This window comes from Lonchura striata, chromosome 6, assembly GCF_050655825.1.
Source record: "Lonchura striata isolate lonStrDom1 chromosome 6, ASM5065582v1, whole genome shotgun sequence".
NCBI classification, from domain to species: Eukaryota; Metazoa; Chordata; class Aves; order Passeriformes; family Estrildidae; genus Lonchura; species Lonchura striata.
The window spans coordinates 12,694,693-12,712,224 of NC_140708.1; the positions used below are offsets into that span (position 1 = coordinate 12,694,693).

At 38.4% G+C, this 17,532-nt stretch overlaps 1 protein-coding gene across 3 annotated transcripts in view; it reads right to left on the reverse strand.

Annotated features, from left to right (window-relative positions):
- PHYHIPL (phytanoyl-CoA 2-hydroxylase interacting protein like) overlaps positions 1-17,532 on the reverse strand; it is a 60,898-nt gene that overhangs the window by 10,378 nt on the left and 32,988 nt on the right. For all 3 annotated transcript variants that reach the window (XM_031505167.3, XM_031505168.3, XM_021535157.3), the window contains exon 2: positions 302-498. In XM_031505167.3, the coding sequence (XP_031361027.1) occupies positions 302-498 (197 nt within the window). The remainder of the gene's footprint in view (positions 1-301; positions 499-17,532) is intronic.

A 17,532-nucleotide genomic window follows, 5' to 3' on the forward strand; every position in this document is an offset into this window, starting at 1 on the left:
GTCAGGAATAAAAATGGCAGTCTTGCACTACATTGTAGAGGTTCCAAAAATGCTGTCAAATAAAACAGAAGTTAATGTGCAGTTCTCCGTGAAACAAATGTATTTGTGTGTTCATGCACATAGGCTGGAGACAGAGAAAGCACTTTGAGTAAACCAGAATTCCATCAGATTAATTAAAACCCACCTTTACTGGATATCCAATTCCTGTTTCCCATGGCCTGGCTTTGAAAGGTTAATAAAACGTAGAGATTCATCTGTTTAAAATCAAGCATTTGTGCCCTGACTTTTAAATGAAAATTACCTTGTGTTTGAATTTGTTGGAATTCTTGTTTTCTTTCTTGTTGAGATCGATGAAGTAATGAGTAATGCGATCCTTGGATTTAGAATCCATGTCCCAAGAAATCTTGAAGGAATCACACGTGATGTTACTTATTTTGATGTTGTGTGGGACTGGAAGCTCCTCCATCTCCGCAATCCCACTATCTTGTGATTTATTCCCTGCATAGAAAATAAGCACAATTTGTTCAGTGAAGAACCCATTTGATCAGTGTTTTGTGCTCCAGGACCAGCACACCCCTGAACAACCTTTCAGAAAGGCTCTCAGGGGCTCCTCAGGAGCCAGTGGGGTACAGTTAAGCAAGTCTGGATGTCAGTGATGGAAAGCATTGGAAAGGGATAAATTCCTCAGGTGAATAAGCACTAATAACACGGTGCACAGAGTGGCTGGCATCACCACTGTGTGTGTTTGACAGGACAAACCATCTGAAGCTATCAAGTGCTCCAAGGTTCAGTTAAGAAGCCAGCAATGCCCACAAGTAACATAATGGCCCTGTACACATATTTAAAACAGCAATTCCCGTGAAATGAAACAATTAACACTTTGATGAGCCACAGCAGAAGAGACACACAAGCAAACTTCATTTTCTGTTCTTTATTCTTTCCATTTTCCCAGCTGAGACCTGGCAGTTTCCTTGGGAAGTTCTTTTCTAAGTACATATGGGAGACTAACAAATGACCATTGACCCCAAAAAGAATCTCTGGTTCTAAATTTAGGTCTCCCCTTAGTTCCCAAGGTAACTTCATAGTTCAGCATTCCATGAACATTAGAATTCAGAAACGTTAGGTGTTCTTGCACTTACATAAGATGCAAGCCAAAAGTGAACAAATGAAAAAAAAAAACGTAAGCTGAGAAAAAATACTGGGTAAAAAAAAGAAAAAAATCTATATGATGTAAGAGAAGAAGTAAAGAAACAGAACAGAAAAAAAAATGAAAATGGAACATAGATAGGACAGATAGAACCAAAGGAGAAAACAAAAAGCTAATGAAAACAAAAAGCTAAGAAAGGGAGGAATGCTCCCAAATTCTGGCCAGATGATGAAGATGGGAAACTCATATGGGGATGTGAGGCAATGAATTATTCATAGTCACATCTAATTATAGAAAAAGTATTTATACTTTTATCATAACTGGTAAAAAATGATAAAAACCTGAACTCTGAGGTGTTTAGGCAGTAATACAAGTAAAAAGTTTACTTGGAAAACATTAGGAACATTTCAGCCTTTCAACATGCCCTGCCAAAGAATTATTCCAGCACTTCAGTGCAAGAATATTACTGTTGTCCTGATTGTTCTAAATTCTGCTCATAGATATGTGAAATTCAATCACAGACTCCGCAAAATTCATAGATCTCCAGCTAGTATTGTGAATAATGTATTTTTACTGATGACTTCAAGAACTAATAAAACTATTTTTCTATTTTTGTCTTATTTTATGCATTTACATCCAAAAGGTTGTCTATTCTTCAAACATTTATTGTCTGTTTTTTTTTTTTCTTTTTCAACTAATACCAAAATCAGTTAGTGCGCAGTCTTGCTCAGAATGCCCCCCTATTTGTGCCACACACAATGACATTTTCAAGAGCTGCACTGGCTGCAACAGACTCAGAACTACCAGTCATTACTGAAAGCTTTCTCTTCATTTGAAAGACGTGGTAAGTGCTTTTCCCAACATGACATTTCAGAAAGCCAGCAGGGAGAAAATGGCACTGCTTTCTTTTGCAAGCAATTTGTATTTGAAAGATGACTGAAAGCTCTTCCAGGTACATTGAAAAGGCTTCATGCGATCGGTTCTTCCAAGAGCAAGGCTCTGTGTTTAAGTGGCTGCTGAGGTTCTCAGAGCTGGACAGCCTGAGACCCCAGCACACTGAACACCATGTAACATCCTGAACAGACATGCAGCCAGGTAATCCAAGCCATAAATCCACAATAGCTCAATGTACGAATTATTTGCCTAAAAATGAGTTCCTGTATTCCATACCCAGGGCCTGAGCCATGCTAAGCCTCAGGAAACGTGCAAAGCAGTAATGACCATTGACAAAAATAATGGAGAGAAAGAAACATTTTGGAGAACACCAGTGGCAAAGAGCAAAAGTGCTTCTGGAAATAGGTATCATTTTCTGTGCATTTCTTAGTATTAATATCTGGCACACATCTTCAGATATGTGCACTCCCATTCCTTTTAATTTCTTTGCTTCTGAAGTGAATAAATAGCTTTAAGTAAACATCAAGCAGAAAATCTCCAGGTAATTTTTGAGGTTAGAGTAGGGGTAAGGGTTGAAAGAGTTAAAGAGCCTACAGCTTCAGGAAAACCGGGGCTGGAAAAGGCACACCAAGGCCATCCCAGCAGGGCCCCAACATTGCTGCTCCTATATCTTTGTGATCTGGAATCCCATGGTGCTGGGTTAGGGGTAGGGTGGTGTTTAGACAGAAAACTTGGCGATAAAACACACATATTTTAGGGGAAGTATAAAGACCACAAAGAAACCTAAGCACACCTAACATGCCAAGCTCCTGAAGAACCTCCACCTTTAACAGTGGCCTTTTCCCAGGACTGAAAGTTTGCTACAAAAAAGAAAGCCCAGATTGTGGCGATTGCTCTGTTCGCCCAAACCCAAACTGCACTCAAGCACCTCAAAGCAACCTCTAGGTTGTTGCAAATTTTTTATGGTGGGTGAGACATCCAGAAGCCACTGAATGAATTAGGAAAGACAAAAGCATGGGGAAGGCCTGGTGATATCCCACAACCAGTGACTGCAAGGAAAATCAGTGGAACCATGGTGACCACAACATCCTGTGTGTCACCACAATATTCCAATACACTGGGGTAAATTCATTTGTCAGGGCTGCTGTCATGCAGAAGAGGGTGCACCAGGTGCTGGATGTATTGTGTCTGGAAATACACACAAGACATTAACTCCTGCAGTTACTTCTGTGAGGTGTCAGCTCCATGAAAACCTAGGAATGTGATGAGGGAAATGTGACTCAGGTTCGTGAGCCAGAAATAAGTGAGACTGTATGCACAAAGTACAAAATTAAAAGCTCATAAGAGGTTCTTAATGCATTCTGTGAAGATATCTGAAAATCAAAATATGTGTAGATGAGGATGAGAAGCAATTTCTGAGACCCTGAAAGATTAGTGTTATATATATAGATACATGTAAAAAACATACTAAAGGCCAAACAGAATTTTATATGAATTGCATTTTTAAAAAAGTAATCTCACCTTATTCAGATTTTAAAATGCATGCACTGGTGAAATCAGAAAGTGGTTTTTTCAAGTTAATATTTTCAATACAATGAGAGATATTAGCTATGCTATTTTGAAGAAGAAATGTTTGATGAGAGGGGATCAATGTCTAAGAGCACACATGTCTTAGGTACCATGACATAAGAAATCCTCTTATAGATGTGGATGCTAACAACTGAGAACAACTCATTTACAAACAGGAACTCCCATGATATAAGCAGAGAAATGCTTACACCTTCTGAAATTCAAAAGTTTCTACCTTTTCTTGTCTTGATAATCCAATGGATATGTTATATATCAGATCTATAGAGGTAAAATATTGCAATTACATAAATTGACAATATTTAATTGCTGCAATTGAGGGTGAGTTCTCCAATTTACTAAGAAGGTGTTTAATTTCTTCAAAAATTCAATAGAAGGGAGAGAACTTCATTCTGTATAACCATCAAAAATGGCAGGGAAGTGCCAGGAAATTACATATTAGCTGCTACTTTAAATTCAACTAAGCAAAAATACAGTCTCATATTTTCCTCCTGTGCTTAGGAATGAATGGCTCCCTGTCGAGCTGCTGACTATATAGAATTACAGAGCTAGGACAATACATCCCCACCAAGCAAATAATCAACCTGAATACCAACATTTCAATGTTCATACCAACACCTTGTTCAAGAGGGACAGTGGAATCACACAGAGGAAATATGAATTCAACAACATTCAAAAAATATTAAATCAAGGGTGTTATTTGTTAGGCTATGTAAGTGCACTTCTCTAGGATAGTTACTCTATTTCAAAGCTCAATTTTTTATCCATAACCACAGAAGTAATGTTTATGTTTTGTTTGTGCCTCTTTTCATGTACAAAACAAAGTGTGAAGACTCTCAAGTATCTCCCTCTCCCCCCAGTATCCTGGTAAAATACTGCCCAATAGAGATTTTTATACTTATATAAGCATAGTTAGGAATATTTTCTAAATAAGTATCCTTGCAAAACTAATTCCTAAATTAGATAAAGAGAGAATGCCTGACCCTAGAAATCCTGTTAGAAGGATAAACTCCTCTAAACCTTCTCCTCATTTCCTCCCCATTGTCTAATACTACTGCTGTGTATTTCTAGTATGAAATGTGCACTGTGTCCAAAATCTTTTAGAAATAGTTTAAAAAATACAGCATTACTTAACTATAACATGTATATTTGTATTTCCTGAATGTTTTTGAAAGGTGCATATACATTCAGATTCTTATTACAGGGTTTTAACAGCTTATTGTATCTGTTTCCTGCTAATCTGGGACATTGACTTCAGCAGGAATATTCGACACACAAACCAAAGAGAACACAACTGGACTCTGTGAGTACAAATGTGCCTTCAGTACAGGCATCTTCTTCAGCTGAGGATGCCCCCCAAAGAGTGCCCACATAAACAAAGCACTGAGCAATCTCTGGATTGCCTGGTTTCTGCGCTGAAAAATTTGTCTCAGCCCCTTACAAAGGACTCAATTCTTCCTCTTTCTCACACGAGGATGAATGTACTGTACAAGTGGCGCCGTGATTCCCATCAGCAGCAGCCCAGTCTCACTCCTGCCACTGCCAGCCAGGGATGTGCAGGCTGCCAGTTCCCAGGTCCTGCTCTCTCCAAGCCTGGCTTCCCAGTGCCTGCTGTGCCCAGGGCCTGCAGCCTCGCTCTGCAGCCTGGAGTGCAGCACGGCAGGCAGGGACCATGTGTGCCCATGGGAAACCACTGACTGGGAGCCCCAAAAACCCACCCAGCCCAGATGCCCAGTTGGACAAAACGCCCCTGAACAAAAGCAGATGGGGTGTTACATTCCACTCAGGCCATGTTTTCCCTCATTTCCTGGGACCCCTGTGACTCTGATCAAGATAAGCCTGGACCCCTCCTTCATGCCCCAACAGGGTTGGCAAAGAGGCAGAGAAACCCTCCCTGTCCAGAGCCTAGAAAAGACCATGACCCTTCCTGCTCGCTCTCTTTCCCCCTGCTCTTCCCCCCACACTTCATAGAATAAAAAGCTGGACACCCACATTGGGGTGAGAGCCTCTTTGGAATCTTTGCCCATCTCCTGATGTTCCTCCCCTCAAGGCCTCATATCTCTGGGCTAGCCTAATAGTTTAGGGGCTGAGAGAGGGAGAAATGTCAATGGGACTTCAGGGGCTTCCTTTCCTCAGACAGGTGTGTTCCACCAACACCACCAGGAATACACAACACACAAGTGGCAAACCTGACAGCCAGCAGCAGCAAGCAGAGCTACCGTGGCAGATTTTGGAACATGGTTATGCTATCAGAACTGAAGGGCTTTGGTTTACAGCTCATTCTCTCAGCAAGCACTGAATACAACATTATGTTCAGTAGGAAATTAAGTGTATCTTTACAGAGAAGGGAACTATAATTAGTAAGCAGAAATTAAATAGTCACATTATAACATTTCTATGGAATATAAATTTTGGCATAGATACTAGATTCTCAACAGTGGATTTGCTGGGCCATATGTATTCCTTCTAAGTTAATAATAACCCAAATATTTCTTAAATATGACAGCAGAAACAGTAACAAGAAAAGAACCAACAATATTCACTCCTGTGATATGACCATAGATATCTTGAACTACACCTGGAATAATTTTGATACAAAATTTGCATCTGCTATTCCAAAAGCAAAGGCTATTCTCCAAAAGATAGTATGCCTATGATTTGGAATGATGTTTAGGTACAATTTTCATTTGATTTACATAAAATATATATGTGAATTTTTATATATATGAATTTTCCAGACTACTGTGGAAACCACTAATAGTTTTACTATGCTAATATAGACAAAAATACTGACAAAAAACATCCCCCTTGGGCAGTGAGCCTCCTCAGGCTCACTTTGCATCCAGTGAAGAGAGGCAGTTTCCTAGATGGGGTAATCTGAGTACCTACAGGCAGCTCTCACATTTAACTTTGCCCTGGAGGAATCTAATTATTTTCAGAGACTAGAGAGGGAAGTCACAGAAGCTAAGAGATAGTTGAAGTTAGCTTTTATAGTCATTTCCAAAATTACATTTTCCAATTTGACTCATTCTCATGATGCAACACCAATGTGCAAGATTTCTGCCAGAGATAAAAGAAAAACCATGGGGATAAATAGTATGTTTTACACTGTAGGCAATTTCTGAACTCCTTAGTAAAGAAATGTACATGTCACTGACTCAGAAATATCCTTTGGACTAATACTTTAGAAGGGGTAATCTTTTCAAGAATATTTTTTTCTGAATTTCTGTGTCAAATACATAATTACATAATACAATACTTTTTCTGAAAGCACTGATAGGATCAAATATCTCAGGACCATTAAACTTGAATGTGGATGAATTTATAGCTTGCTAACTTCAATTATAAACAAATTATTTAATAACTGTAATTTAATTTTAAATAAGTAGTGTATTTAAATGCATCATTAAATGAATTCCTCAAAATAATTGTTTCTTTTGCTATTACCATACAGAAAATTCAGATATATCACTGTACATTGTCCTCTGTTGCTATCAGACAAATGGTCCAAATCAGCAGCAATTCCTCCTTTGATTTTTGACCTATCCTTATTTGAAGCAAAAATTTAGGTAACAATTAGTAACATCTTCAGAAATAGCTAAATTATTTGCAAAAGTCTTATTGAAATCAATGGACTCTAAGCTGAGTTACTCAAGAACTTCTGAAAACATGATTATAACTATGTACACAAACTCCACAAACCCAAAGTGTAACACAAACTCCAACTGCAAATCAGATCAATGGCTAAATTGGCAAGGCTGACCTTATCCTTTCACTATGATTTAATTGTTATTTGATACCCTGACATCTTGGAAGAATTTAATATTTATACCTTACCCATTCAAAATTAAACCATATTTTCAGAATGTCAATAGCAGCCAAACCCCTAGACTGAGTACTGAAATGGAAATAGATGCAAATCTCTGTTGATATAATTACCTTTTTTAGAGTTCCCCTTATGCCTACTCCTAAATATTTTTTGAAGATTTTTGTAAGAAAACTAGAGGTCTCTATGCCTTTATAAAGTACTTGGTGTCCCACAAGGTTGGGTCTTTGTTATTGAATTTTTCCTCTTTTCTTTTTGCAATTTTATTACAAATAAGTTGAGGAGTGTTAACACAGTAATATGCTTAGCTAAACACACATGGCTTCACACAAAATTTAGTTTTCACTGTGCTAAAAATAAATGGAGAAAATATGAAAAAGGAGGACTTTAATTTTCAGATGGAAATATGCAACTGAAATAAATAATCATGTAGCTACATTTTTCTTCACTAAGCACCAGGAAAATTGTAAGACTGAAAAGCCACTTAGGCTTTTTTTTAAACTGCCATCATGCTGTCATGTGTACTCTCCCCTGGATCCAAGCTATGGAGATCTATAGAGATCCTTTGACACTTCCATGCTCTAAGGACTGACCAGATCCCTGGGTGGAGAGCTGGGAAGTGCTGGGATCTCCTTTTATGACCCATGAACACCAAAACCAAACAAACTGAATTGGCCAGATAAGCTGAGACAGTGCAAATGTCACCACTATCAATCAGCGATTTGCTCCTCATCCTGTCTGCTGAGTGACTCCTGTATGCAAAATAATTTATACCCAGTTGCCTCTAAGGTTCTCAGACTGCTTTTACTAAACATGGCTTCATTTTTTACTGCACCTTGTCATGTAAAGCTAAAAAAGCTTCTCTGCGGCCTTCTGTGAAAGGTTACAGTATGCCTAAAAAAAAACTTCTCCTACTAGCAAACCATTGGTCTTCATAGCTCTGCAATCAGACCAGACAAGGGCAATTCTGTCTTCTTGAAACCAAAAAGGACATTATTGCAGGGCACAAACACAAAGCCACCACAGTATTTACTCCTAATTAAATACTCTCATTTTGCTCTGCACAGCAAGCTTGCAATACATGGGTGGTAAGTGGCTCTTCTCAGCATGTGTTGGCTACAAGATACATTTGAAAAACAAATTTTAATTAAAATGTGCATTTCTCAGTTGCTGAAAGGGAAAGAAGGTAACAAGTGATGTAAAAGGCTCTAAACCCCCATCTTGCTCAACTTAAATGCCATTTAAAAATTAAAATTACCTTTAGAGTCATATACAACTAGAATTTGAGTATAATGCATACCTTCAGTTATACAGAATCCAGACTTGGAAAGCAAGTATGTCAGAAACGACTACAAAATCTCTCCCAGATCAACCTATTGTATGCACTTCATTCATTTAGCAGAAGTCTGTGTTATCAGATCTCTATTATTATCTAGCCAGTGTGAAATTCTGACCATACTTCAGACCCATTTTGTGGTGCGTTTTTGTAATGTTGTTCTGCTGAAAACTGGGAATAAAATTTTTCAGCAGACTCCCAGCCTGTTGATTCCTAAACGGGCAGATTTTGGAGCAGGAAGGGATACAAAGATTTTAATGGTGTGAGGTTTGTCTCTTCCGGTGAATAAAATGTACAGCTGTGTCCAAGACTGTGGAACTGCCTATGTCTCCAGGACTAACAACAAAGGAAAACAGATCTCAGATGAAGGCACTGACTGTATGACCCCAGACAAGTTGCTTGGGGCCAGATTCCGATCCAAGTTACACTGCTCTGGGTCACTGGCCTAATTGCTCCAGTGCTCTTCAGCTAACAGTGTAATTGAGGCAAAGCATTGCCCTTAGTTTTCCATTGCTTTTAATATTAACTGTGTATTAGAGAAGTGAGTGGCCTTTCATGATTTGTACTTCCACATGTCATTAAACAAAGGAGAGAGACAAACCCTTCCATTTTAGTTTATTACTGTGAACCTCATTCATATCGGTTTACCTCATCCTTTGGCTGGCAACAACTTGTGCCATTTATTGCAGCTGTGTCTTCATCTAAACCAAAAACGTGTTCTCTACTTCAAGTTGAGTCATGTGAGTTCAAATCTAGCAAGATGAGGCAGCCTTGCATTCACATGAGTTTAATGTGACCTGCCAGCTTCCCTGAAACTGCAAGTGCCTTAATCACAGAAGGATTTTTTAATTTAAAATCCACTTCCTTTCAGTAAAGGGAAGCCCAGACAGAAAGGCAAAACTCGTCACTTGAAGGGCAGCAGAGAGAACTCAAGGCTGGGGAACATAGTTTTACTAAGCATTTTCCTTGAGAAAGTAGGGTGCTCAGCATGAGTGGGCTTTTGTAACTCTCTGGATACCCTGGCAGTGTGCAGCATGAATGAGCATTTCTTTACTTCAGCGCACTGGCAATTGCTGTGTGCTTTTCACACACATCTCTTGTAAGGAATGGGATTTGGCTCTGGTTTACACCAGTTTGTGCTTTTTAGCTGTGATTTTAAATGCATTACGTATTCACAATAGCTCAGGAAATTCTACTTTGTAACTTGTACTGTTCTATTTTACATTTAAATTGTATACACGTTTCAGAATTGTATGCCTGTTTCAGACTTTCTCTCAGGCCCTGACAAATAGATATAGGGGTTTTGAGAGTCCTTTTAGTTTGGCAGGAGTTGTTCTGTTCAATTTTTAGCTGGTTTCCTAGGGAAACTGAACACTGCCAAGGCCTTTAGATGTAGGTCTGCCACTGGTTGACTGTTCTAACTTTTGAACCTCTGACAAGAGCAGAGAGCTCACAGATAACCTAGGCTGCTGCCAGTTTCTTTAAGGCAGGGAAGCATGCAGAAATTAGAGGATCCTGCTAAACACTCCTTATCAAGAAGAAGGCTATGATGAGCTCAAGCTTTTCACTCTTACTAGAATATAAAGATGACACAGTTACAAATATTGTATTCAAAAGAAATCTTTCAGCAGAGTCTTCACCACATTGGAATTCACCCCTCTCTCAGACATAGTGAGTATGCACTGACCATGCATATTTATTAAAAGGCTCAGCTGTAGCTCATCAGCTTCCTGTCCTGATGGCATTTGGGACAGATCTCTCCTGTAGGTTAGCTAATGAAAATTGCTTCGTGAAGAGGAGAAAACTCAAAGTGAAGTTTTGATGCAATTAAGTTAAAAGAAACCTACAACAATTCTAAAAACATCAGATTCAAATCCATGGTCCTCAATAACTCTCAAATTGCTCTTTAAAAAAAGCACATCTCAGTTGGATACTTACAAGAGTTCCCATTACAAATTTTCTGTAGTCTAATTATGCAGACTATCAACAGGCATTGGACTGCAACAATGGCACCAATCATAATCATGACAAGACAAAAATTGATTAGCTATAGAGGAATAGCTACACAACCGTCTACAAATTCACAATGCCAAACAAGTCCCCTTGGGTATGGTACTTAAAAAGAATTCATATTTAGATTAGTTTTTCATCTTTTGGATTTAGAGCATTTAAAAGCATCTCAAGGAATGCTTTCCAGTTCCCACTCTCTACTATATGAGCTAATCTAATAAGCATACTGAGATACACTGAAGGATTATTTTCCTTCTCTGGCTTCCATCTCCAGCACTGCACACTTGCACTAGGGCTAACAGCCCTGCAAGGCAGCCTAGTGGGCTCCCTGATGGTCTGCTCAAGGAAGCAACACAAAAACCAGCTGAGCATTATAGAATACACAAAAATAGAAAAAGGAGAATCACTACACATGGAGATTGTGGTTCTGTCTTCCTTGCACTTTTCCAGGTATGAGAAAGCACAAAGTAATAGATAGGTTCCTACCACACAAGTCGTGGTAGACCTGATGTGTCACAAAACCTGAAATGGAACTCTCATGCTCTAGAAAGGCTGCTCTACTCAGATCACTGGATATCAATTTGATTTAAGAACTCCATGCTACCTAAACAGTGACAAAGAGAAATACAGAAGTGACATATTCTTTGTATCAGGGTTCCAAAGCATGGCACAGAGCTGTTCACAGACAGAGGAAACAGAATTGTACCGGAGTTTCAGGTGCCTCCATCTATGGGGGGAAGAAAGCAACCTCTATACATGGGCAGAAATGAGAAAATTACAATAAATGCCATGAGAAGTCTTACTGCCCAAACCTGTCCTTTCACGAGGAATAAGGTGGTAGCTGTGTCATCACAGCACAGGTAACACTACCTAAAATTCCAGTATGTTCCACACAAGAGGGACATAAATTCTCTATGATCTACTGGAATCAGTCAGCAGCCTGAGGGGATTTTCAGTTTCTGTGATTTGAGATATGTCTTGGAATTACACTGGAAGTGTAAAGGCCAGAAGGTCATTAGAAACAGAGCTCTGAAAATCACATGCTTACTACTCAACATCTATATTAAGTTACTAGCATAAAGTTCATAATGAAAGTATAAGTGCATAGTATTTACTTATTGTCATTTCATGGAAGATGGACCTTAGTAGCATGAAAAAAAAATACAATCTGCTGCACTCCCTGATTTTAATTTTATACTTTCCTTTATATAAACCCACATAAGTTGCATTAAGAAAACAACAACACAGCATGAGTCACTCCACACATACTTGTACACTAGAACTTACAGCTGGCCAAGACTGAAAGAGCCTTTTAACATCTTTTTATCCTGCTTATTTTGAAGTCCAAATGTTTTCAACTATGAGTACACATGGAAGTAAAAAATGCTCAGAATAATCTTTTAAAAATGTTATTTCTAGCCAGAAGTTAAATGCAGATTATAAATACAGGTTAAATATATAAACAAGTATATAAATCTATCTTATAAAAAAGACAGATTAAATCCAGACAAACTACAACCTATAGAGAAAAACTCCAAATGAGATCCTATCTGTATGAAATAAGATAGAACACACATACTAAAGACCAGGAAAATACAGCACTTTTAAGATCTTAATCATGCCATATTATGAATGAAATTAGGTTTTACACCAAGTCTTACTGAAACCAATGGAACAGCCCAGGAAAGACATTTATGGGATGCTTCAGATGATTGCAAACCAAAGAATTCTCCAAACAAGAGTGCTTGGATATACAAAACTTAATACAGCAATTCCTTCAACTGCTTCTCCTAGAGCTGCCAGCTGGGAATTACTTTCTCCAATATCAAAGAAATAAACTCCAAACTCCATTCCACTTGGAACTAAGAGTGCAACCCTGATAATTCTTTCTGTCACTCTGCAGGAATGAAAGAGCAACACCAAACTAGTTTTTAGGCTTCCCATTCTTGGCAGCTGCTACACCTGTCAAGACTCAGAAGAGCACTTGTTAGGTTATGAAAACAGTACAGCTAATCATTGCTTTTGGAAACATCCATGCAAAACACCTTGCTCATTCAAGCAGAAATAAAACAAGAACACTCCGAGAACAATAAAACTGACTAATGATTCAACTACAAACACCACTGTGAAAACTGATTCAGTTACAAATGCTACAATGAATTCTAAGCAAATCTGTGCTGAAGGAAAACATTTCAAGGTCAAATAAAGAATGTTCCATTATGAAACAAACCTGAGTGAAGAAATCACACAAAGTGATCCTAGAGCAGAGTTTTCTTTAGTTCCATACTTCTTACTTACCTGTCTAACTCAAACTCGTGACTCTCTGCTCTGAGCCACAGCTGGATCCCATTGGTCACTGAACCCAAACAACCTTCACCACAATCCAATCCAGCAATGACTTCAGGTAAATGATCTCCACACCACATTCCACATGGGGAAAAAAAAGGAGCAGAGATAAAGATTGTTTTCTCTTCTCTCTGTATTTCTCCTGAGAGACAGAATTATGTCTCTCTGTCCAGAGAATGTGACTGTCACAGAGGGGTTAGAATTTATCTCCCCTAAATGATTCCTCCTGCCATTATATTCACTTACAGCTACTGATCTGCAGGGCTGGCAGAGGTGAGACTGACATATGGAAAAACAAGAAAGGAACTCACGTGTCCATTGTTGCAGAGCCTGTGGCTGGTTCCAGGCTTTGTGTCTTTGTAAATGATCTAAAGAGAGGTCACATTTTTGTGCAGACAACATTAAACAGAAGGAGCTGCAAGCACAAGTTGGCCTACAAGCATAGGCAAGAAGTGCTACAGTGGATTCTGTTACAGAATAAATAAAATAATGCATTTGGGATCTCTAATCTGAAACAAACACACAGAAGAAGGAACATACACAGGAGACAATAATTAAAATGCTTTACGTATAAAATTGACGAGAAATTAGCTACAAAAGCTATATTATATGTTTGAGTTTCAACCCAGCAATATCAGCACTGGGAAAAAACAGTGATTCTGTAGGTGAATCTAGTATAATTACACATCAAGCATTTCAGTAGCTTTATAAAGGATCTTGTAGAGTTGCAGTAAAGAAATATTGAATGAAAAGGAGAAGAAATGGAATGACAGGCAAAACATAAATAGCTAATAATATATAACTTGGTCATTGCCAGACAAAATAGCTCATAATCAATTATGTAGGTTTGGGCATCATAAAGCTCTAAAAGATGAGAAAGAAGAAGGAAGGAAAATAACCCTAAAAATTCATTAATATAAAGGAAGAATTTGGATGACTACATTTCTTGACACCAGGATGTTGAATAGACAGTTTCCAGCAAATCATTACTACTTAGTGACATCATTACTTATGATATAAACCAAGACAGGATAAAATACTTGCTGAAGTGGAAGACATAGCAAATAATTTGTTTTCTTCTCTTCCACAACTTTAAAGATTATTCATGAAGACTTGTTGCTTGGCTCCATTTAGTATTCTTCTGTTATAACAATGAGGAATATGTGAAATACTAGTCTCTGGCAAGAATTTAAAGCTAAAATATTAATTAGTATTTTTCTTTGCAGCAAGAGAGCTTTTGAAGTGATGCACTAGATTAAAAAAAAAATCAAAATAAAACCCCACAATGTTCAGGTTCAGACAGGTTAGACATAATTTTATATAAGAAATATATTTCTTAGTTGGCCATTCCACCACTCAAACCCTAGAAATGTGATACAGTTTGAAATTTGAAGAGAGTGAATTTAAATCTCAAATTTGCAGCCAGGGAGAGAAAAAAAACAACAGTAAGCATAACTCTAAATTTTGTGTCCTATCAAAATATCACAAATACAAGCACTTCTCTATCATACTGGATACAGAAAATATGAACTGTGCTCAGAAGTGTCATAGTTTTTTTTAAAAAAACAAGTTATTTCATAACAAAGATTCAGGACACTAAGAATTACTGTGAAATTTGGATCTCTCAGTTGTCCCTCATGTGGGAGTCTACCTAGATATTTGGTTTTTTTCCCATCTCTCAGACAAACATGATGACATTTCAGAAATAGCAGTGATACTGCTCCATAATGCCAAAAAAGGGATTTGAAAATTGCATCCAGAGACTGGATGATGCCACTTTATCCCTTCTGTTTGAAAGGTGAATGTGTACACAATATGGCAATATAAACCACAATTAATGAACTCCAGAAAAATATTTCTGGATCCTCCAATAAGTCCAGCTTGGTAATAAACTCCTGAAATAAATCAGAAAACATGAGACATGCTCAAATAACGAGGAGCCAAAGATACAAGCTGTTTACATAAACCAGAAATGACATCTTAGCTTATATGATGTAATGTTTTTCTACAAGCCTGGTAGACTAAACAGTTGTGATGGTGCCAAGTGTTTGGAAGGTGATGAAATTGATCAAAACTGGCCAAGACACCAGTTCCAGCTCTGATCCTGATTTCTAAATACTATCTTCAAATATATGAAGGCAGAAAAAAATTGTAAAAGTACATTACTGAGATTGTATAGTTCAAGCCATCAGTGGTTAGAAAATACCAGACTGAAGCATACTTGAATAACCTTATGTTGGACACTTTGTTTAGATTATGATATAGCCTTTAACTGCATGATTATGTACTAATTTTTCCACATAAATTCTGATTCATTCAGCATACATAATGAATAGTGCGTACATAATGAACTATTTTTCTTGTAACAGCCAGTTGCTTTTGTTCAGTGCGTAGTCCCAGGACTTATTTGCTACACATTATTCATATTCTTCTCTGAAGAAAAAATTATGAATTTCATCATGGGTTTTTCCATGCACCTTATGGGTTTTCCAGGCTACTACAGCATCTGTCTGATTAACAAACATTCATTAGTTTATTTTGAAAACATTGCTGTGAGGGGAGGCAGCAGTATGCTTCCATTTTACACATGGAAAACTGAGGCACAGGAAAATTACTTAATGTGCTTGATGTTCTCTTCAAAGCCTTTTTTCTAAAGTGCTACTCTCACAGAAGTGAGCAGCAGCCATTGACTCTGAGTACTCCATGGTACCCTTCTCTGCTGGCAAATGAACAAGGATCATTTGTCATCTTGGGGTCGTGTGTGGCTTTGGAAGATGTCATGCACTGATGCACATTACCACTTCTCTGGCAGTCACACCAAAGCATGGCCTCCCCTGCCCTGTTCCTTGAACTTGTTCCTGTCCCTCTCCCTTCTTCTTCTCCAGTCACACTTCAAAAGTCCTGTTCTTCATTCCTAAGGCTGTCCTTTCAGTCCCAGTCTCTCTGCTCAGCGAGTCCTGAGCCCTGTGGTCCAAACTGCCCAGTAACCCCTGTCTTGTACTTCCTCATTTTTCAAATTAATCTGGGTGAACACGCCCTCACTTTTTTCCCCCCCGAGCTTTCCTTTCCTGGTCATGCTGCCTGAACTTAGATTACCTTCCTTGCTCCTTTATCTTCTTTTCCCATTCCAGGTTATTTTGTCCAATTCCCATTTAACCTAATCCCCATCTTGCAAGTCTTTCCTGTTCTTTTGCCCTTGACCAGCCACTGCCTCTAGTCTGTTACCATCTCCAGGGCCGGTTTTCTTGCCTGACTCCCTTGTCTGTGTGCCCCGAGTTTGTTTCTGTGTTCCTCTCCTTTCTGCATTTTGCCAGGTGTCATTTTGATATGTGTTTTCTGCTTTCCCTCTGTCTGTGCCATCGAAGGGCAGGGGAGCTCTCGCCCGGTGGGACCCACAGCCACAGAGCATCATCTGTAGGGGGAGCACGGCACAGCCGCAGAGGAGCCTCGGGAAACTCAGCTGCTGACATCCAAGACTGTTCTACCAAGCCTGTGAAAAGCTTGGTTTTTCCCAAGACTTATGGTTTTCTGACATCAGCTATATTTCCATAGCATCGGCATGCTCAGGACACAAAAGACATCCATTCATCTACTCAAGGTTTAATCCCCAGGTAAGGCTAATACAAATTTTATAAAAAGGTGACCAGAATGTTCAGCACTGATTAAACATTCATTCATGGTCTAAGCTTACAGAAGTATGACTACAATGTTCAAATATAGCAAAGAAAAATAACAAATACTGCACTTTTTCCTGTACACAGAGTGAGTTCAAGGGAGTTCTGAGGAGCTACACGTTAGACTGCACGTCAGACTCAGCTGTGCCATTAGACCCATGGAAAAGAACAAGAGCAAATAATGCAAGATGCCTCTGAAGATAACAGCTCATAACTAGCTTTATAATGTTGCATTCACTTTGAACCAAATCTTATCAGGAGTTTTTATCTAAAAAAATTCCAAAGTGCATACATTTCTTAACTCTTATTTAATATTTTTAAGTTTTTAAATGGCTTTGATTCATTAAGAGAGATAACAATGCCTGCAAAAACAACACTGAAAGAAACCAGAAAAAAAAATTTAAAAAAGATAAACTGCCATGATAGTATTAGTTGCTTACTCCAATTTCTAGGTTTGTGGCTCCTGTATATACCTTCACAGAAGGTATAAACCAGTTTGCTGAATATAAAACATCTCAATATTAATCCTCTCATCTTAGAAAACAAGAAAAATATTTTGCTATCGACATAAATTTTCCATTACTGCTTATGTTTCTACTGCAGAAGTGCTTGCAATTCCAACTAAGTGCATTGAAGAATTTGTCATTGTTGGATGTATAATGTTATGGTTTCACTGGCTGTCTTTACCGTTACTACAGCTTAAAGACCAAGG